This window comes from Mercenaria mercenaria, chromosome 17 (genome assembly GCF_021730395.1).
Source record: "Mercenaria mercenaria strain notata chromosome 17, MADL_Memer_1, whole genome shotgun sequence".
Taxonomy (NCBI): domain Eukaryota; kingdom Metazoa; phylum Mollusca; class Bivalvia; order Venerida; family Veneridae; genus Mercenaria; species Mercenaria mercenaria.
The window spans coordinates 6,732,319-6,756,505 of NC_069377.1; the positions used below are offsets into that span (position 1 = coordinate 6,732,319).

Here is a 24,187-nt window from a genome sequence, read left to right on the forward strand (position 1 = left end):
GGATCCTGACCAGACTGTGCGGATCCATGCTGTTCGCTAACGGTTTCTCTAATTGCAGTAAACTTTAAAAGCGAACAGCATGGATCCTGACCAGACTGCGCAGATGCGCAGGCTGGTCTAGATCCATACTGGTCGCAAAGCCACTATGTTGGTTTTCTCATGGCATGGCTCACATGTCATTTTAACAGTTACATCTGTGGTATGAAATAGAAACATTAGACCTTTACAGTTATATTTACTCCACATTTACTGGTATATTTTATTGTCTACTGTAGATTGTTGGCTTCGTTTAGCCTTATCATGGTTAGCAACCTATTTTGCAGTAATTACGAAACATGAGTGTTAGAGAACGTGACGTAGGAAGTTGTGATACCAAAGCTGGTTTTACATACTGACAGCATTTCCCTGTTGAACGATTTTTTATTTCAAATCAGTTTACATTTCCATTTAAATGAGCTGTATGGGGAGACATATGCTTTTAATTTTGGTACATTTGTGGAAGAAACATTTCAATTTTCCTTTGAAGTAAGAACTATTCTTTTTCCAACTTGCTGGTATACACACCCTGTTATGCCCAAACCTAAGCATGCAGCATGGGTTATATTCTTTGATTTTTCTGGTATATGTCTTATTAGTTAGACATGAAAGTCTCTATATTTCATTGCCCCTTGTTTCCATTCTGGTTAAAACTTTAAATTTCTTTTTCTATGGAGGAGGCCCTGAAGAAGAAAGCAATGTGTTTACAGGGCTGTTAATTTTTTTAAATCAGTATTAGAGATATAGTTCAATGGTTTGACTGTACTCTTAGATCTTGGAAACACTGCAATAAATGCCAAGGAGAATGTCTATGTCGTTATATGTACATTTATATATCAATGTTGCAGTTTTATAGAAATTCAGCTTTGAATTTTATGAAAAAAAAACAATTCATGTATATACAGATACAATACAAAGTCATGAAGTTTGTTGTTTAGAAGGCTTCATTTAATAATAGAACAACAGTTTCCGAAGGAAACTATAAATTGAATGGCAGGTGTTCATACTTGTGAAATAATAAGGAAATTTAGACTATTTATAGACTCAGAAAATTCAAGGACATACAGTATACAAGGTAGATGTATAAATTTTGTTTGCATTATGTAAACATGTGAAACATATGTTTTGTTTTGTTGAAATTTATTGTAGTAATTGTAGGAAATTCATGCTTGTAAAGCCTGTATAGTTTGTTTACTTAGTTGGGAAGGGAGAAAACTGTTATATGCATATATAGCTTTTTTGTTAGAGTTACACATCTTGTTTTGTGTATTTGATGGGGAAATAATATGCCCTGGTTTGGTCACTTTTAGCTCATTAATTTTGGTGGGGTACAAAACTGTGCTTTCCGTAAGACAAGTTGTCTTGAATATTCGGATATTTAAAGTAATTTTATTTGCGCTGTGTCCAGTAGAAATTTATTGATCACAGCAAGAATAGGTTAGTTCTTGTGCAGATTCTATGAACATAGATTTTGTTAGCTATACCAGGTTATTTAACCAAAATATTGTTGAAAAATACAATTCAACCCAAGTCGAACAAAAAAAAAATCATACTTAGTAATGAAAGTTGAAAATGTTGATTAAAGAAAGTATTGTTTGGAGTGTTTTTGATAGCCAAAATCTGGGGCTGTGTAACAGTCTATATATGTCGGTGACAGTGTGTTGGAAAAATGTATGATAAAGTTATTGCATGGTTACTGTCATACACCGTCAGCAATCTGCTTCATCGTGTTACACAAATAACATTTGATTAGAACTACATCATTTTCTGGAGGTATTTATAGATCTCATCGTAACTATCTACCGGGATTATTGTTAATTTTGGTGAGGTTGTTGATAATGTATTCTTAAATTTTCTTCTTTTTAATTTGCAATCTTACATATGGCTTCCTTGAAACATTTTACAGAAGATACCAAATCTGGCTTGTATTATGGGCTGATCTCCCTGAACATGGGGAAATTAACTAAGATCTTGTCTGGTATGGAAATAGTTTGCAGTCTTAAATCAGCTTATTATCATGTAGAAATCTACCAGAAATGACCAATAATGTTATTTGGGTCTCATTATTTTGTAACCTCAGACCATTTCTCGGTGAATATCTAAAAATTCTTTCATGTATTGCTTATCATAATATGCAAATTTGTAGTAATTTATTCATTCAATTTTTTGTTAACATGGATTCATTGAACATATTTTGATCAGGTTTGTAATAACTGTCGTAACTAGAACTGTGTAAAAGGAATAACTTGAAGAATTTAAAGCTGCTATAAATACTATTTCTATAAAAATGCTTGTTCCTAAAAAATAAAACTGGAACTTTTAAGCTGTATATTTGATTTTACACAATATACACCAAACTGAAACTTGTCTTTTACCTTGTCTCTAATGTAAAAGACCAAGGACTCGTAGTGTATGGTGACGGAACTGTCTGTCCATCAGTTCTTCACCTGCCTCGGACAGTTTCTATCAAACTCAAATCAAACACATCATCATCATCATAAAGAGAACATGCTTATATTTTCTGGACTTTTATGTCCGATTTTTTAAAAAGTTTTTCATCTGATTTTTTTCTTGTTATCCTATCAAGCATCTTCAGGGGGCGTGTTCTGTACAGTGTTGACATTTCTCACGTTGATTCACTACTAATGATAAGATATGTTACAACTAAGTGATACTGTGAAATCAGACATTTTCATGTGGTTCAAAATTCACTTAAACCTTGCCTTGCTAAATTTGAATTTCTATAATGAACTTGTCCATCTTTCAATATCCACAGAACCATTAACTGTAAAAAAGGGGTGTTTACCAAACAGATACTGACTGAATGGCAAACAATGCAGATCTTGATCAGACTGCATGGCCAGCATGGGCTATTGACATAAATAGCACCACTTCGGCAATGATTTTTTTTTCGCGACTATGAGCAGTTAGGGAATATCATGAAAAAAACATTTCTTCAATCAAAACAATCCATTGTGAAAATTTCTCATTTTACAGTAACAAAATTATATATACTTAAATGTGCAATTTGAAAATATCATTGGTACTGAACTTACAAAATTGGTTTTGTTCTCAGGGATGTATCAGAATGCATTATTTACTAAAAACCTGTTTACCTCCAGTTTGATTACATGAAGCTTGAACATTTTCTGTTGTGTTATAATAAATTAAATGATGATAACAGTTGAACAGGGTTTTAAATAAGACGCAGACTTTTTATGCTAACTTGTGATTTTGTTTTTTTCTGGGAATGCAGAATTTTGCTCAGAAAGTGGAAAATACAGTGCAAATTAAATGAAGATGGGACAATTATTTGCTTGAATTCGTTTCCAGGCTTGAAAGAGAACAATTTTTTTTTGAGGTTTGGGAAGTTATGGGAGAAGAGGGTCTTTACTATAATGATAGTGGACTTATCAAATTATATAAAACATGAAAAATGGTGTGATTATAATATCTGCATTTTTGTCTGGTGTATTTGAAACCCTGTTTGGCCAGTTTGGTACACATGTACTTAATATTTAATTAAAAGTTTTGTTTTTCCTGACCGTATATTTTGTGGAATTTTGGCCATATTGGTGTATCTGAGAACTGTTTTGCCAGTATAAATTATCTCTATCTCAATTTACATGTGTGATTATTAGCTCATCTGATTTTTTGAAAAAAAATGATGAGTTATTGTCATCACTTGAGCGGTTGTCGGCGTCGGCGTCGGCGTTGCCTGGTTAAGTTTTATGTTTAGGTCAGCTTTTCTCCTAAACTATCAAAGCTATTGCTTTGAAACTTGGAATACTTGTTCACCATCATAAGCTGACCCTGTATAGCAAGAAACATAACTCCATCTTGCTTTTTGCAAGATTTATGGCCCCTTTTGTACTTAGAAAATATCAGATTTCTTGGTTAAGTTTTATGTTTAGGTCAACTTTTCTCCTAAACTATCAAAGCTTTTGCTTTGAAACTTGGAATACTTGTTCACCATCATAAGCAGACCCTGTACATCAAGAAACATAACTCCATCTTGCTTTTTGCAAGAATTATTGCCCCTTTTGGACTTAGAAAATCAGTTTTCTTGGTTAAGTTTTATGTTTAGGTCAGCTTTTATCCTAAACTATCAAAGCTATTCCTTTAAAACTTGCAACACTTGTTCACCATCATAAGCTGACCCTGTACAGCAAGAAACATAACTCCATCCTGCTTTTTGCAAGATTTATGGCCCCTTTTGGACTTAGAAAATATCAGATTTCTTGGTTAAGTTTTATGTTTAGGTCAACTTTTTCTCTTAAACTATCAAAGCTATTCCTTTAAAACTTGCAACACTTGTTCACCATCATAAGCTGACCCTGTACAGCAAGAAACATAACTCCATCCTCCTTTTTGCAAGATTTATGGCCCCTTTTGGACTTAGAAAATATCAGATTTCTTGGTTAAGTTTTATGTTTAAGTCAACTTTTTCTCTTAAACTATCAAAGCTATTGCTTTAAAACTTGCAACTCTTGTTCACCATCATAAGCTGACCCTGTACAGCAAGCAACATAACTCCATCCTGCTTTTTGCAATAATTATTGCCCCTTTTGGACTTAGAAAAATCATTTTCTTGGTTGAATATTATGTTTAAGTCAACTTTTCTCATAAACTATCAAAGCTATTGCTTTAAAACTTGCAACAGTTTTTCACCATCATAAGTGGACACTGTACATCAAGAAACATAACTCTATCCTGCTTTTTGCAAGAGTGATGGCCCTTTTTAGACTTAGAAAATCATGGGTAGGACAATATTTCTATTATACAAAAAAAATCAGATGAGCGTCAGCACCCGCAAGGCGGTGCTCTTGTTGTAACTTTGTACAATTATACCATAATGAAACTTTACATTTGGCAGAAAAATGATTTTTTCATGACAGTGAAACACTGTTCTCAAAGCAAGGTTTACTCCTACATTGAATGTGGTCCCTGTTGGCTTTCCTTATATTTTCTCCATTTGGTTTGCTTGAAAGATTGAATAACTCAAGCATTTTGCTGATCTCCTTGAGGTTTCAAGAGACTGGCATTTTGCTGATCTCCTTGAAGTTTCAAGAGACTGGCGTTTTGCTGATCTTGAAGTTTCAAGAGACTGGCGTTTTGCTGATCTGGAAGTTTCAAGAGACTGGCATTTTGCTGATCTCCTTGAAGTTTCAAGAGACTGGCGTTTTGCTGATCTCCATGAAGTTTCAAGAGACTGGCGTTTTGCTGATCTCCATGAAGTTTCTGGCATTTTGCTGATCTCCATGAAGTTTCAAGAGACTGGCATTTTGCTGTGTTCAATAGTGATTTCAGAAATTAAACCCAGGAAGAAACTCATTTAATTACAGTGTTCTGTAAGGGCCATCATTGTTACATTTTTTCACCCTGTAGATTGGTTAGGGCAACAATTCGATAAGATGCGATGGCATGATGATATGACGCTGAAAATGCAAAAAACATGATGTAAATATGTAATGTCAATATGGCACTTTCGTGACATTTTCACGTACATTATCACACTATTTACCTAAGGGCGATATAATGATGTGAAAGTGCTATGCAAACACTGTACTATCATACTTCTGTTACATGACCTCGCGATTTAAGAGTCGATAGTACAATGTAAAAACATGATGCTAAAGAGCGATATTAGCATCATACTTTCTTCATTTTGCTCATGTCGAGAGGATGATAGTGTGATATTTCCATGTGAAAACACAAAGCGAAAGTGCAATATAATGACTGTGTTTTAGCATTGTGTTATGGCGTTTTCACGTCATATTATTGTGCCAATGCAAGGCAAGAGTTCTTTGATTTTTCATTTCTTAGCATTCTTCTGCCAAAGTCTCATGAATTTCATGCGAAAAAAAAAGAATTTGCAGACATTTTCAAATGTACTGACCTAAAGATATATGAGCCGCTCCATTAGAAAACCAACATAGTGGCTTTGCGACCAGCATGGATCCAGACCAGACTGCACAGATGTGCAGGCTGGTCTGGATCCATGCTGGTCGCAAATACACTGAGTTGGTTTTCTCATGGCGCGGCTCATATATTGATACATAAGTTAGTTATTAATGAAATGAGTTTATTGAAATATTGTGAGTACATTCTTTGGTAAGGTTTTAGCCTTTACCCTGCTAAATTTCTGAAACAGACTGGTCCATTATTCAGTTTCAGTCGTACCACTTATTATTCACAGACGTGTTCACTGAACATTTACTGACTGAATAGCTAACAGTTCAGACATCCATGCAGGCTGACCTTGGTCTGCACTGTTGGCAAAGGCAGAATTATTTGCCGCCAGCAGGCTAAAGGTTAAAACAGAATGGTTATCATTTTAACAGCATTGTTACATAAATTGTATTGTGGACTTTACATGTATATTGAATATTATTAGATATTATAGTGCTTTTTAGATTATATTGTTACATGTTAAAAAAACTCCTGTTTTACATGTATATAGTTTTGGTTTAGTAATGCTTTATTTTTAGTTTACTGTTAAATGATACATTTTTTGCCGTTTCACTCATTGTGCTGTCATTTTTGGAAATTTCAGATTTGAATTATACATGTATATTTTATTAGAATTTTTCAGTAAGATAAAAAATATTGTTCTTATTGAATAATACTGCTAAATGAATTGCTTGCTTGTACCATTATTATATGTGTGTGTGTAGGTTTTTTTGTAATTTTTTTTTTTTCATAAAATGTTATGAATAATGAGAGCTTACCAGAATGGACAAATTTTCTTTCAGACAAACTGGGTGAGTTAAAGGCGTACACTGGAGCCTCTGTATATAACATGGGTGAAATTTTTCCAAATCATAAAATTTCTTCAAACTTTTGAAATTGAAGGACAATCATCTAAGAAACAAAGATATGCAATAAAAGTGATAGGTCACTGGTATTGAAAAAGAGTTATCTGCCCTTGAAAACGACATTTTTGGGGGAAATTTTCTATTTCGCTGGCCATGTTCCGAGTCATTTCAATTCTGCTGGCAGAAATTTTCATTTAATTAGCATTATAGCATTATATACAAAATATTTACAGCTTTGTAGAGACAGACATGATTTTACCTTTAGATTTATTAAAAATATATTTTTAACATATCATAAATTGATCAAAATTTATATGGTTTTACATAAAGACTGCATCTACAGGAAGTCAAATTTCACCTGCTTTGATAGATAATAATATGCACATATTTTTAACATTTAGCCTGTTGGCGGCAAATGTGCCTTTGCGACCAGTGCAGACCAAGATCAGCCTGCAGATCTGTACAGGTTGATCACGGTCTGCACTGTTCACTATTCAGTCAGTAAATTTTTAGTGAACATCCCTTTGAATAATAAGTGGTACTGCCCAATGTGAATGATAGACCAGTTCATTATAGAAATTTAGCAGGGTAAGGGTTAAGGCGCATTATATTGAAGCTTAAGTTGAACTTATTAACTTCTGGTTAAGCTTAATTGTTCCGGAGATGATGCTGGACAATCTTTATGTTCTAGAGTTAATATCTGTAACTTAACCTTTACCCTGCTAAATTTCTAAAATGGACTTGTCCATCATTCAATTTCGATCGTACCACTTATTATTATAGATGTGTTCACTGAACATTTACTGATTAAATAGCAAACAGTGCAGACCATGGTCAGACTGCATCGATGTGCAGGCTGATCTTGGTCTGCACTGGTTGCAAAGGCAAAATCATTTGCCGCCAACAGGCTTCAGGTTAAGTTGGTTTCTTACTGGGTAACTTAATGCAGATTTTGTTTAGAATTATAAATGATCTTTTCCTCATTTAGGAAATTCACATCAATTATCAAAATTGATTACTTAACTTTCTTAAGTCTGGAAGACTCCTGGGCCTGCCAAGATTCACACTTAGGAATTGGAGAGGCCTAGCACTCTTTTAAGTGCTAATGTTTACATTAAGTTTTGTTAAGGTTGAAAACTTGCCATATAGTTCTTATTGTTTGGGAAGGGCCTATAGTACTTTTACAGTTTCCCTATAGTTTAGTTAATGCTAGAAACTCGCCATATGACTCTTAGTGTTGTTTGACCCAAAAAATAAATATTTGAGGATAGTATTAAATGACTATTGTGTAATGATTCTTTTCCATTTACTTGTGTATAAATTGTTGGCAAATGCATCATGTTTCCATATGATTGTTTTGTGTTAATATTTGTAAAAGACTAAAATAGGAAGTTGTATAGTAAACTTTGTCATTGAAATGGCATACTTCTATTTGTGAGGTGTGTGCTTTGTATTATAAGAATGTTTGGGACCAAGTAACTTACTGAAATGTAACTGATATTTCCCAGTGGAACTGCTTATACCGGTATGTATACTGTGAAATCTGCGTTATTGATTTTGTACTTATTTCAGACAATGTTGTGGATATCAATAAACAACATTTAACACCAGTGAATAATAAAAATCCTGTTTATTGAGGTAGTTCTGCATGATATTTTATTTTTCTATAATGTAGAATTTGATTCAATTCAAAACTTCAAAACAGGGTTGAGGGGCTGAAACCTTAACCGCTAGACCACTGCTCCCCGTTATACATTCTCCCGTTGGTTGCCATGAATTCATTTCCGTATGCAGAGTCCAGGCTTTATTTACGGTTATCCAGATATATAAAGTTGCACTATCACTTTCTCACATTTGGTTTATCAAACATACAGAACTTCCTTAAGTTAAATTGAAATTACAGAAATATTCCACAGTTCAGAACAGCAACTTTGGCCCAAACTAAGAATTGTTTTTTCCCCACAAATTTGAACAATTTCACAGTATACTACAAGTTGGAGTGAATGACATCATTTGAGCCACACCATGAGAAAATCATTCTATGTTTAAAAGTTGTAATCCACAAAATTCATCCATGCAGTTTGGTCAGGATCCATGCTGTTTGCTAACAGTTTCTCTAATTGCAATAGGCTTTAAATGCGAACAGCATGGATCCTGACCAGACTGCCTGGATGCGCAGGCTGGTCTGGATCCATGCTGGTCGCAAATGCACTATATTGGTTTTCTCACAGCGTGGCTCATTTTAAAAAATGTTGTGCCATACAATGACTTCTACCCGGTTACTTAATGTAGGTATACATATACTATTTGTTTAAACAAAAATGCACATGACTTCAGTTATGTTTAACTTTGCATGTGATTGTGTATTCTGTAAGGAATGTGCATTTAAAGCATTTTCTTTGTTGTTTTAACTGTCAAGTAATATTAAAAACTTAATTAAGATTGCATTTAGGTGCACCAGTTTTGTAATTAATCATATATTAAAATTTTGACCTGTCAGAACTATGGAAATAAGTTACAAGTAAATTTGTGAAATGCTTTTAATTCTGAATTTTTGTAAAAAAAAAAAGAATTAAGAAAGATTTAAGAAATAAAGAATTTGTTTTATATGCACATAATTTAGATAAATGTTTTAAAAAGTATCTTAAAGTAAATTGCAAGTGATTTGCTAGTTGCTTTATTTTAACAATAATTTACTTTTACAGGCTATTATTAGCCATTTTATTTAAAAAAAAAAAAATCACTGTTTTCTGATATATGAAATATTCCCCATTTTACTGGCTTTTTACTTTTAGATTTGGAAGTATGTAATTTATCGATTCCATGGCAAGTTTTTGTCAAGATTTTATTAAATTTTAAGACAAATTCAGAATTGAATATTGTGAATCATTTAATTTCGAGGTTGTTTTTTTTTGGTCAAAATTTCTGTTGTGTGGGGATATGAATTTTGTGGATTACAACTTTTAAACATAGAATGAATAGGAACATTCATTGTTCATTGGGATAAAACTTCATGGATTTTTTTTTCAACCACAAAATTCACAAAAAAATATCCGCCACGAATGTTACTAATTTCACAGTACGGTAATTTAGAAGGGAAATTATGAACTAGTAATTTGTCTTTAAGGTACATATTCCATTTATATTGTGCACATGTTTTGATAGGGCATGTAACATAGGTAAGCTTCTGTGATTCTGTTGGTATGTATATTATTATGTTAGACGCTTTTTTTGTTAATTATTGATACATAATTGAAGCATTCTTTTGTTCATTAGATTGTTATAGTAAAATGTGTACGACTTTTGTGGCATATTTTTATCAGAATTATTTTATAAATTCTTCCATATCATGAGAATTGTTATTTCATTTATTATCATCATTAATATTAGAATTCTTACTCGCAAGAAATCTTTATATCAGAGTTAACCATCACTCATTACTTTTACTGTTGAAGGTTTTGGGAGTGTATGCTTTAGAAACGTTTGTGTTGTAAAGTGTCTTTATATTGATAAAGATAGATGTTCAGAGACCTTTATACATATGGAATATGTTCACTGTAGATGATTTTTTGTTTCACTGAATGGTAAAAAAAAGTCGGGGGGAATACTGAGTATTTGTCATTACTGGAGAAAATGGGTCTGAGCAAACATTATACATTTTGAAAGGAGAGATAGAGCTTATATCTACAATAGGGTGAAGGTTACTTCATGGCTTTTGATTGGGTAGTTTTTGTCCAGTAGTTATAACCATCTTTTTCTGATTCATTTAATAGCTCACCAGAGTGCAAGGTACTCAAGATGGGTCATTTTGATGGCCATATATCTGTCCTAAGTGAAATGTCATTGGCTGTCTTACTGTTTATACTGAAACTTATTAAGTAAAGTTGATGGACAAATACAATACAACTGTCTTGAATCAAAAACTAGGAAATAAGGTTAGACAATAGATAAATCTTGTAAACACCCTAGAGGACAGATTTTCAAATTTTATGAAACTTGGCCAAAATCTTCATAAAATATTGGTCAAGTTGGAAATGACACTTCTTGGGGGATCAGGTCACTAGGTCAACTGATACAAAAGCTTGTTAGTACTGATATAGGTGACACTATTTACCTGATCTGCATCAAATGTTATTCGTATATTTTTTGTCTCTATCAAATCTGGTCAAGTTTGAAATGAGGTGACCTTGGGTCAAAAATGAGGTATATAGCACCACTACTTATACAGTTTTAGAACCTGCGTTTTCTACCTGATCTGTATTGAACCTGACCAGAATGTTTATAAAAGTTAAAAACTAGGTCAGTAGGTCAATGATTAGAAAGACATGATTGCACATCAGGGGTCACAGTTTTTACCTGAGCCACCTGAAACTTGGTCATACATTTTCATCCTTTTTAAGTCCAGCTCTGCTGAAAAACTTAAGGTGAAATGAGCGAAACTGGGTCCTTATGACTAACCCTTGGTATTTCTGGTATCAGCATGTTGCTGTCCAAGGGGAGCAACTCTGTCTCCATTTTGGAGGGCCAAAATACTTGAACTGAGTTTTTCTACTGCCTTATGCTACTTGTATATTTAGATGCTTGTCATTTATATAACACATTAAAAAATAAAGTAAAATATAACACCAGTCTGCAAAGCATAGATTTGAAAATTACCTCCCCTTATATATTATTTTAGTACATGTTAAGAGAATAAATGTCACATATGATCTATATGTAATATGCTGATTATCATATGTTATCATTTCTTGATCTGTATTCATTTTGAACTGAAAAAATGGGCTGTGTGTTATAGTATAATTTCATTAATTGTCATCATGGTAGATGTAGTAAAATTGATACATTTCAACCCATTCTTCAAACATCTTGCATTTTACTTTTATCGAAAATAAAGAAAACTAAATAGTGAAAAATGTGTTGTTTTTCGTAGATTACTAGTACTTTGCTCACCTTGTGACTTAAAATAACCAGTCATGTGTTTTATTTGGAGTCAATTATAACAACATTCGAAAGCTCCAGTGCCTACATGCAAGTGGGTTTGCAACAATAAACACTCATACAGAAAACCAGGTAAAAAGAATATGCATGCATTGCACTTTTGTATATATACTTGTTTACTTTTCCAAGTGGACCCTTCTTATACGCCACTTTTGAAAAAATGGACGTATTATGTGATGGCACATGCATCTGTCCCCCATAATTCATGTTAGGAGCAGAACTATTAAGCATTAAAGGTATTTACTTAGCATATAGGTGGTAAATGACGATGTGCAGAGCGTTTAAAACGACACTGTAGGTCAATGGTCAAGGTCACAAATTGAGCTAAATGGTCAAAACTGTCCATTATACTTTGTGTCCATAGTATAACTAAAAATAACCATGCAAGGTACTGACTTCAAACTTGGCATGTAGGTAGTTGGCAATTAGACGATGTGTAGAGTACAAGAACAGGGTCTATAGGTCAAAGGTAAAGATTACAAAATGAGCTCAAAGTACAAAAAAAAGTTACATTAAGCACTTCCAAGATGTAATTACGAGATGTAACGACATGTACAAAACACCCTATTTCCCGCCCCACCATCACCCCCTTTCCCCCACCCAAACACTGCCATTTATTACCTAGTCATTTTTATTCTTCATTAAGTTACAATGGTACCGAAAATTGTCGTTGCATTAATTCTTTTTTTATTTAGTTCAGTATTTCCAATCTTATTCGGTCATAATATTTACATCACATTTATACTTGTATATAGTAAAAAGGTTATTACCTTTGCATCGGAAAATATGCACTCGTTTTCAATGAATAGGGAAGATTCAATGTTGGCGTAAATGTGTGGCATGTTCCAACAGGTAGAAAATTATGCAGAAAGTAGAAACTGATTGTTTATATCGTCCAAATCCTGGCAAATGTGTGTTCTGTGTGATCTAACTAACATTTCTGTTTGTGTATGATTTACGAACGGAAAAATAATTTGTATGGAGATTATAAACAGACAACTTAAATGTTTAATTGTTCTGCATGAGTAGATAAGAATAAGAGATATTTGTGCAAGTCATGGATGTGCCAGGACGTAAAGCTTCTAATTTAGAAGATTCAATGTTAAAAGGTTCTGCAGAGGATTTCGACCACAAATGTGATCCTTGTCTCACAGATGATCAACATGTTGAAGCTCATGGATTTTGTTTGGACTGTCATGAATATCTTTGCAAAAATTGCTTTAAGTTTCACCAGAGGACCAAAGCTCTTAAGCATCATGTGCTGCTGGACAAAGATAGTATGACGAAGGTGGGAATTTCAACCGCTGTTTCAACTTCAGAGGTTTTCACAGAAAGATGTTCAACTCATAAAAACGAAGTCATCAAATTTTACTGTCCGACACATGAGGCGCTAGGCTGTACTGACTGCATTACAATGGATCATAGGGCATGTAAAATTGACTACATTCCTGATAAGTGTGCTGGTATTGGAGACAGTGTGGAATATAGGGACATCCTTAAGAAACTAGACCAGACAATAACAGTTGCACATGATGTTAAGAAAAGAGCGGAAGTCAGAGACAAAGAGATAGACGCACAGTATGAAAATGTTACCGAGAATATAGCTAAATTTCGCAAAGAAATAAATGATCGCTTAGACCAACTTCAAACGAAAGTAAATGAGATGACTAATAAAAGGAGATCCAAAGACAAACACGCAGTTAAGATGGTTCTCGAAAAATGCATTAACATTTCATCTGATGTTAAGACATTTCAGACTAGTCTGCAAAATAGCAAGTCAACAAATCAGAATGGACAACTATACATCACCATTAAACAAGCTAAATCGGAGCTTAAATCAGACGCACTTGAACTGATTGAGCAGTCGTTAGGCGAAGTTAATGTACAGTTCGAATTTGAACGAGGTAAACAACTTGAAAAGATGCTCTTTAAAAGAAGATATTTTTGGAGAGTTAAGATTCACAGCAAACGCTCCAAGAAAAGTGGAACAGTCAAAATGCCTGGTACCCATAGATGACATAAATGTTAGAACAGAGTCCGATAAAGCTTTTTTCAAATGTAATGTTATAGGATGTGCCGCTTTAAGCTCTAACAAGATTGTACTCATTGATCGCGCCCACAACCAGAAGCTGAAAGTGGTGGATACAGAAAGAAAAATTGTAGTGGATGAAAAATTGCTTGACCCAACACCCTCGGGAATCGCTGCGCTATACAATAATCTCATTGCAGCGATCGTACCAGAGCATAGAGAAATTTTGATTTTGACAACATCTCCGAAGTTATCATTCGTTCGCAAGATAAAACTGAAGAAACAATGTCAGAAAATAACTTTTTGCCAAGATCGTCTGTATGTTCTTTGACATGACCCAGATTGTATACTTACATTAGATATCCACGGTAAAGTGCTGAATGAAATAGATCTTAAAAAAGAGGGGTTTGAAGACAAGACATGCATTGCATATAGTAAGAATTCTGATCTTATATACATTAGTTTCTCTCGTAGCAGCAATATTATTGGTGTCACATCGAATGGGGAAATATCTGCCGCGTATCAGGACAGTAACCTAAAAGGACCGCAAGGAATTGTAGTACTGGATGATGGATCATTGCTGGTGTGTACCAACTCATTTCACACAATTCATCGTATCACGGGAGACTTAAAGGAATGTCACACGTTGGATGTAGATGTAAAACAAACATATTCTATCTGTTACAATAACCAACAAAAGAAAGTCTATACAGGCTCGTTCAGCAATGATCTGTTGAAGGTATTCAGTCTGAAGTAATACACCGATTTGCCAAGGAACCAGCGTTATTCTATATGGTTCCGATCCCGCCGATTTTTCTGACTTTTTTATTCACCAAAGGTGACTACCGAAAGATACGACCTTGGATCCTGAAATTTGCCCCCAACAATAAAGGAAAGTAGAATTAAGCTTTCAAATAACACATAAAGTGAGACTTTGCTTTGATATTTAAGTTGCTCTAGCAGTATCAACGTTTAACATTGATTTGCTTTCCATGTCAGCAATCGCAATGTTAACAAGTGGTGGACGGATAGCACAGTGGTTTGCACACTGGCCTTCCAATCCTGAGGTCGGGGTTCGATCCCCGGCAGCTACTCGGGAATTTTCAGAAACGCTTTTCATGCGTTTCTCACCCAACTAGAGGTGTACTGGTCAGGAACCCAGGCAATCCTTGCGTGTATTAGTGCTATACACTGGGCACGTTAAAGAACCAGGCTGTCTATTCGCAACGAGCTGAGTTAGACGGACAAACCTGTTTTCTGATCTGTCTATCGTGGGGGGCTTTGTCTCACTCTGTCCCTCTGGTCAGATCGCTCTGTGGCTGCATTTGAACTATGTAAAGCGCCTTTGAACGTGAAATTGATCATGAAAAGGGCGCTATATAAATCTGGTATAATAATAATAATAATAGATATTTTAAGCTATATTATAAAACACACTACTAATACTTTCGTGCTAGTAGTACTTATAGTAGTATTTATAATAATATAAATAAAGTAAGAAAATCTATTGTGTGCGTGTTTGTTTGTTTGTCTCCCTCTCGCACGAGTTTGAAAAACGGGACTTACTAGGTTTTCCCAGTTAACGGGCTGGGCGGCAGTTGAAATCCGTGTCCTCTCAATAACTGTATATTTCTCAAAACAAAACTTAACCCACACAAAGTGTTATTTCTATAAAATCTAGGTCAATTTGATAGGCAGTTCGAACCAGTATCACCAGAGTTAATGCCGTTGTCTCAGTTGAAATTGCCAAAATTGACAGTGTCCTCCAGATAACTAGAATCTAGGTCAATTTGATAGACAGTTCGAACTAGTATCACCAGAGTAATTGCCATTGAATCACTCGGTTGGAATTGCCAAAATTGTCAGTTTCTGCCTGACAACTAGAACAATATCTTTGATGTCAATCATACTTATACCGAAGATGCATTATTATAAAATCTAGATCAAGTTAGATAACCAGCCAGTTCGGGGTATTTCCTCTAGGATTATGGCCCTTGACTTAGGTAAAATTACAAGAAAAAAAAAGTCAACGGTTGCCCAATAACAACTATATGTTTTCTGAACTAAACCAAACGTATACAAAGTTTGTATTTCTTTAGAAATTAGGTCAAGGATGATACCAAGTCACTTTGGACCAGTATCTCTAGATGTGAATAGGTCAAAATATCTAAGTTGGCTGTGTCCGCTCGATAACTGGCCTATTTTCTTTGATTTCAACAATACTTATACGGAAGATGTATATGACGTTACGCTCATTGTTGGCGTACATTAGCGTAACTGACGTTATCATCGTTTTTAGCCGTTTAGACGTTAAAGGGATTACTTAAGGTGGTTGGACTACAGTTTTCATAAATCATGTCGTTTCGATATTTAAGGAAATATTTGATATAGATGTACTATATAATATTTATTCAATATAATTATTTATCAGACACTGAATTATATTGCGGTGTTCAGATACAATAGACATATGTTTATAGGCAGCATAACAAAAATATCTCGGCTGAGTTTGATAACTAGAGACTTACCCTTAACACTCTTTACTCAGTGGAAACAACCTGTTGATAGAATGTGAATTGGTGAGTGAACAACTCCCGTTCTCAGTGAAATACTATACTCACTGAATACCTTGTTTATTTTGAATTTCATGGCCATGAGGAAAATATGTAATTATATCTATGTTCATCTACCTGGCACAATCGGACAAAGATTGACGATAATGAGCTATTAGTGTTTAATGATTCCGGGTTTTATTGTCAATTTGCACTGCAAAAATTAGAATTGTCAGGATGTTTTTATTTCCGCTATATATGCCCTACAGTAGGTAATAAGATGATTTAAATCATCTGGTATCTTCTTGCCTGGCATTAGATACATTAATGTCTTTGCAGTAAAATAAGTCACCTATTCTAAGCTTCGATCCGAGCCTTAAAACAATAAAATTCAATCACAATTCCCAATATTCATAGAAAAAAGAGAATTGTCTGACATGGAAATTGAACAGGCTATTAATAACATGTAGTATGTACTTTAGAACATTCAGTATACTAATATAAACATTGAATTCCGGAAAAGGCCGTACTAAATGGGCGCGTATTCACAGTAAACACTTTAGAAAGAAACATTTCAAACTGTACACATGATTGTTTGATGCATTTGCAAAGCTGGCGAATGTGTGATTTGAGATAAACATAACATTTTCCTGTTTGTGTATATTTTCACTAAAAATATTCATATTTAATAAGACAACTTTTGATTCTCAATAGATAGATATTTATAGTCATCGAATAAAATTTGTTTACATCTTTGAAATTGAAGGCATTTGTACTTAAAATAATCGGGAACAGTTGTCTCCCTTTGAAAATGAATGCCATATGTAAAGAAATAATGATAAACAATTGCTGAAAACTGTGTTCCACCTTGTTATGCGAAATTTCACCACTCGCACGCTATTGCAAATGCATCAAAACGAACATGTGTAACTGTTCTTTGAAAATGGTGAGTTTTTGAAGCCGTTTAACTGTCCGGAAGTGGAGCCCCTTTAGGCAGCCCTTTTCCGGAATTCAATGTTTATATCAGTATACTGACACTTGTTTCGTAAAGTAATATACATGTTTTACATGCTGTTCAATTTTCATGTCAAACAACTCTTTCTTTCTATGATTTGGTGATGTTTGATTTTTGTTTCTCAAGGCCTCCATCGAAACCTTAAATGTGTGGCGCGTTTTCAACAGGTAAAACATATTCAGGAAGTAGAAAGATTTAACTGAAACTGATTGTCTATATCCATGATATCGTCTAAATCCTGGCAAATGTGTGTTCTGGATGATATAACTAACATTTCTGTTTGTGTATGATTTTCAAACGGGAAAAGAATATGTATGGAGATTATAATAAGACAACATAAATTTTTGATTGATCTGCATGAGTAGATAAGAGATATTTGCACTAGTCATGGCTGTACCGGGACGTAAAACTTCTGATTTAGCAGATTCAATGTTGAAAGGTTCAGGAGAGGATTTCGATCACAAATGTGATCCTTGCTTGACAGATGATCAACATGTTGAAGCTCATGGATTTTGTGTGAACTGTCATGAATATCTTTGCAGAAATTGCTTCAAGTTTCATCAGAGAACTAAAGCTCTAAAGCATCATGAGCTGTTGGACAAAGTTAGTATGGCGAAGAAGGGAGTGTCGACCGCTGTTTCAACTACTGAGGTTTTCACAGAAAGATGTATGACACATGAAAACGAAGTCATCAAGTTTTTCTGTCCTACACATGAGGCGCTTGGCTGTACTGACTGCATAACCATGGATCATAGAGCGTGTAAGATTGACTACATACCCGATAAATGTGCAGATATCGGGGACAGTGAAGAATACAGAGACATTATGAAGAAACTGGACCGAAAAGTAAAAGAGGCAGAGGATGTTAGGAATAAAGCAGAAGTCAGAGAGAAAGAGATAGATGCTCAGTATCAAAGTGTTCTGAATGATATAGCTAAATTTCGTAAAGAAATAAATGATCGTTTAGACCAACTTCAAACCAAAATTACTGAAGTCGCTAATAAAAGGAAATCCCAAGACAAACAGATAGTTAAGGAAGCCGTCGATACATGCACTAACATTTCATCTGATGTTAAGAAACTTCAGACCAGTCTGCAAGATAGCAAGTCGTCAAATCAAAATGGGCAACTATATATTACCATTAAGCGAGCGAAATCGAAGATTAAATCGGATGAAATTAAAATGATGGAGCAGTCTTTAGAGAAAGTTAATGTGCAATACAAATATGAAAAATGTAGAGATCTAGAGAAGATGCTGTCTAAACCAGACGGATTTGGAAAACTGAGCTTTACAGCAAATATAGCTTCTCCAAAGAAAGAGGAGTCTTCAAAAAGTCTAACATTTATAGATGAAATAAATGTAAAAGCAAAGTCGGATAAAACTTTTTTCAAATGCGACGTGTCAGGATGTGCTGCTCTTAGCTCCAACAAAATTGTTCTGATTGATGGTACCAACAACAATAAACTTAAGGTTGTGGATACAGACAGTAAAGCTATTGTCCAAGAAAAAGTAATTGACCCTCCACCCTCAGGGATTGCTGCACTCCCTCATGACCAAATCGCAGTGACCGTGCAAGGTACCAGAGAAATTTTGATGATGACAACAGCTCATAAAATTGCAACTGTCCGCAGGATTAAAGTAAAGGAGCGGTGCCGAGATGTAACTTACTGCCAGGACCGTCTTTATGTCCTTTGCACAGATCCAAACTGTATTCTTACAGTAGATATGCAAGGTAAAGTTGTGGACACAATACCTTTGGAAAATGAGGTCTTTCAAGGATTGGCACATATTATATGCAGTAAGAACGCCGAATTACTGTACGTCAGTGACTCTGGCAGCAATAGTATTGTAAGTGTCACGTTAAAAGGGCAAATAACTGCAATCTACCAAAACACGGAATTGTGTAGTCCGAAGGGGATGGTGATTTTGGATGACGGGTCATTACTGGTTTGTTGCTATATAAACCATACTATCCATCGTATCTCGGGAGATTTACACGAAGGTCAAAAGGTACAAGAAGATGTTAAAAACACATGTTCCATCTGTTACAATCGTGAACAACAAAAATTGTATATAACCTCGATTAACAGTAACCTGTTGAAGGTATTTATTCTGAAATAATGCACTTCTTGGCTACGCTGTCGCCAATGTAACAGTAACCTGTTGGAAGTATTCAGACATTTATTGGCTACGCTGTCAGCAAACGCTTTAAGTGTGTAAGCCACCCATTGTACAGTTGGGTGGACATTCAAGTTAACTATTATCCGAGTAAAAACAGAGAAAGAAGCTAGTGAAAAATACACGTACATATGTATACATCCACATATAAACTGCGAATATATCTTAAAATGACATTTTTTTATTTATCCAAGTATAATACATGTAACGTTGTTCTTATTTTATCCTGTACTGATCCGGACATCCTGTGTAGGAATTATCACACTTGAAAGAAAACTAGCTTCTAATGTCGTACATCATTGTGAAACTCCACTACATTCATATTTTCATGTGCCTTTATAGAACTGAGGAAATTTTGCTACAGATTGTGCAATATGGGTCTTTGTGGCTGAGTGGTTAAGGTTGGTGATTTTGAATTCATGTCGATGCTAGGAGGCCGGGCTTGAGGGGTGTTGCACATTTCAACATGACCGTGGCGACTATTTAGGCAACCGAGGCATTTTCCTCGGTATTTTTTTTTTTTACCTCGGCCATAAATTTTGGTCTCCGTCTTTCGGTTTGACTCAACTGTATGAATTACCAGGATTTCCGGTAGAATTTGATCTCGGTTTAGTAACTATGTCTTCAATTCTCATTTTCGAATAGGTTTGTTATATAAAATAGCGTAAATACACGGTACGATGTTACAACTGTGTGAATTTCAATATCCTACTTCAGTTGGTGAGCGCATTTCAGATCTCTTAATGCAAGTGGTCCTTAAATAGACGTGGTCTCTCAAGCCAGTTTGACTGTATTTAGAATTTAGAATCCGTTTATGGCACTAAAGATTACCTTCCACCCTACTCTCCATCCCCTTTTCTTTAATGAAGTTTATTAGTACAGTGAGGGATTAAACATTTCTGTTGCATACGCATGTATTAGAAACTCTAGGATACGGTCAAAATTTATGTACATAAATATGTAATTGAGATCTGCCTAGCCATAATCAGGCCTAGAAAATATTACACAATTGTCATTCATATAATAACAGTTACTGCAGAGACGAATTTTATTTCACTAAAATGTTCACCAGGCAAATGTAAATGATATCATACATGTTTCTATAAATTATCAACAAATGTTTTTACCACTATTACAATAAACGGATGTCAGGTTAACATATTTTGATATCATTTCATGATTCAGACAAGCAAGTAAATAAATTTTAGTAATCTTCAAAAGATTTTCCGGATTAATACAGAATCAAGTTTTGCAGACAAAAAAATGTTACTCATTAAGTTACACTTGCATCGTAATCTAAACAAGCTAAATGCAAAAAATATTTACAATACTGCGGACAAATGATTTTAAAATGCATGAAGCGTAATGTAAGTATTTATGCCGTTTTAGTTGCTGGGATCACATTACTTGGTAATATGGGCATAAGTTGCAGTGTCATTAAATTTGTAAAATAAAAAGGTATCGAATAACTGACACAGAGAGAAGCCTAATACTGCAAATGTAATGAATTAATGGAAGTTTAACTTTTCTGATATGAAATTCAAAAGATTGCCGGAAGACAGCGTTTTGCAGAAATGGGAGACGCTTTTAGCTACTTTTATACCACGGAACAAGTTTCAAATCAAAATTCTTCGATGGAAATTATAGACTTAAACTACTCAAATTTGAATTTTAAACAAACAATAGCAAAACACTTTCAGTCAGATGTGTTGAATTCAATTATGACTTTTTGTTACACTGTATTGTTTAAGAGTGTACAATTATTTTATACGAGTACAAAATTGTAAATTTATCATACTAGAAAAAGTATATACGCGTATTGCACTTCAGGTTTTAGGCCAAAACAGGCCAAATGTTTCTCATATACTATATTTCGATAAGACAGTTCTATTTTCATACTGTTGCCGTCATTTCAGTGCGTGTCACAGATTATTACATAATGTAATATTTGTGTATGTTTTAGTCTCCTGTATTTGTAAATATGCATTACTTTATTGTTGAAGGGTTTGGGGGTGTATGTTTTTGTAATGTTTCTGTTGTAAAGTGTTTTTACATTGATAAAGCTAGCTGCTTTTCAGAGACCTTAACATATATGAAATATGCTTTTTTGTTTTACTGTAAAATATCGGGGGAATACTGAGCATTTGTCATTACAGGAGAAAATGTGCCCGACATGATACATTTATTTTGAAAGGAAGATAGGGCTTATTAGGTGAAGGTTATTTCATGTCCAGTAGTTATAACCATCTTTTTCTGGTTCAGTTTAGCTCACCAGAGCGCAAGGTACTCGAGATAAGTCATTTTGATGGCCATATGTCTGTCCTAAGTGAAATGCCATTGACATTCTTACTGTTTATACTGAAACTTATTAAGTAAGGGCGATGGACAAGTTCAATACAATTGTCTTGAACCAAAACCTAGGAAATTTAGTCAGATCATAGATAAATCTTGTGAACACCCTAAAGGACAGATTTTCCTATTCAATTTACATGAAACTTGGCCAGAATCTTCTTTAAATTTTGGTCAAGTTGGAAATGACACTTCTGGGATGACAAATCAGGTCACTAGGTCAACTGATACAAAAGCTTGTTAGTACTGATATAGGCAACACTATTTACCTGATCTACATCAAATGTTATTGGTATATTAGTTGTCTCTATCAAATCTGGTCAAGTTTGAAATAGGGTGACCTTGGGTCAAAAAATGAGGTATATAGCACCACTACTTACACAGTTATAGAAGCTGCATATTCTACCTGGTCTATATTGAACCTGAAATGTTAAAAACTATGTCAATAGGTCAGTGATTAGAAAGACTATGATTGCACACCAGTGGTCGCAATTTTTTACCTGATCCCCCTGGAACTTGGCCATACATTTTCATCCTTTTTAAGTATAGCTCTGCTGTAAAACTTCAGGTTAGGTGAGCGAAACTCTGCCTTTATGACTAACTTGTCTATTCTATTAGTATTTATGGTAGGTCAGCATGTTGTTGTTCAAGGGGAACAACTCTGTCTCCATTTATGTGAGCTGGGTTTTTCTACTGCCTTACGCTGCTTGTATATTTAGATTCTTGCAATTTATATAACGTATTAAACAAAGTAATATATGTCATTAAATATCAGTCTGCAAAGCATAGGTTTGAAAATTACTTCCCCGTATGTATCATTTTAGTACATGTTAAGAGAATATATGTCGCATATGATCTATAATATGTAATATGCTGATTATCATATGTAATAGTTTCGTGTTGAACTGAAAAATGGGCTGTATGTTATAGTGTCATTTCATTGATTGGTAGTAAAATTGATACATTTCAACCCATTCTTCAAACATCTGCATTTTACTTTTATCGAAAATAGTGACAAATGTGTTGTTTTTCATAGATTACTATGGTTTGCAGGTCATGTGCATAATTTGATATCAGTTGTAACAGTAAGCTCAAGTGCGTACCTGCAGTTAGATTTGCAATAATAACCAGACAGAAAGAATTTGCTTGCATTAATTATAGCTTTGTATATATATATTTGTACTTGTTTACTTTTCCAATAAGACCCATTCATCTAGACCCATTCATCTTTTTAAAGTATAGATAAGCAATCTCAAAGACATGTTGAATCTTTGTTGCAACCAGCCATTAGCTAAGTACAAATACATAAGATATATATCTACTGAGCCACGCACTGCACATCCAAAATACTTTTTTTTCAGAGTTTCAAAGTTTATTTGAAATTCAAGGCCCATGAGGGCGTCTGACATACAAGACAATAAAAAATATAACACAGATACAAAAATGGCAAAACATAGTACACTGCAATGTATCTAACAAGTGAATAATGAGAAAATACGTGATGAATGAGATAATACATACTACATAATGTACATGCATTCTAACATTATGTTTTTGAAAAAAAAAAAGAAAGCTTCAACAGCGTATCGATCCTTCCTGTCACTATTCATTAGCATAGAAAACTTAATAGAATTTGGGTGCTGAAAATAAAACTTAGCCAAACATTTTCTTCTGAAGACTTTAAAGTGTGTGCAAATAAATAGATAATGGAATTCATCACCCAAAAGAATTGAATTACAAAGCTGACAGTGCCTTAATTAACTGGGAATTACCTTTTACAATAGGTAACTTATGGTTAGTTCACCTGAATCTGAAAAAAAAAATACAATGGCAAGATCAGTAGGAAGAATTCTGAAGTAATTTTAAATGCAAAGTTTTGTTTATCCATTCTATAGTTTAGACATTTAACGTTGGGCCATGTCATTACCCCCAGAAACACTTAACTACCCTAAAAAACATAATGTGAAACACTTTAGCTACTTAATAAAATACCACAATGCTTGTCATACAAGACAGAATCAGGGGCGTACCTGGATGATTTTGAACTGTACACCAGATATGAGCAGCATTGCTACGAACCAAAACAGGGATGCTGCTAGGGTGGGGTAGGTCAGGGAGTGAGTCTCCATCTCCCGGCGGATTGGGTTTTTGGGCCTCCCCTTGAAAATGTTGAACAAATTTCGGCAAGTCTTAGAGATGCGTTCTCTTGCTA

General features: G+C 34.4%; 2 protein-coding genes across 2 annotated transcripts; both read left to right on the top strand.

Moving 5' to 3' along the window:
• Positions 1-12,909: 12,909 nt before the first annotated feature.
• Positions 12,910-14,638, top strand: LOC128550195 (E3 ubiquitin-protein ligase TRIM71-like). The gene is made up of 2 exons (XM_053528692.1): positions 12,910-13,756; positions 14,241-14,638. The coding sequence occupies exons 1-2, from the start codon at positions 12,910-12,912 to the stop codon at positions 14,636-14,638; spliced, it is 1,245 nt and encodes a 414-aa protein (XP_053384667.1).
• A 3,197-nt stretch (positions 14,639-17,835) lies between these two features.
• On the top strand, positions 17,836-19,569 carry LOC123535978 (uncharacterized). The gene has a single exon (XM_045318748.2). The coding sequence runs from the start codon at positions 17,836-17,838 to the stop codon at positions 19,567-19,569; it is 1,734 nt and encodes a 577-aa protein (XP_045174683.2).
• The last annotated feature ends 4,618 nt before the right edge of the window (positions 19,570-24,187 follow it).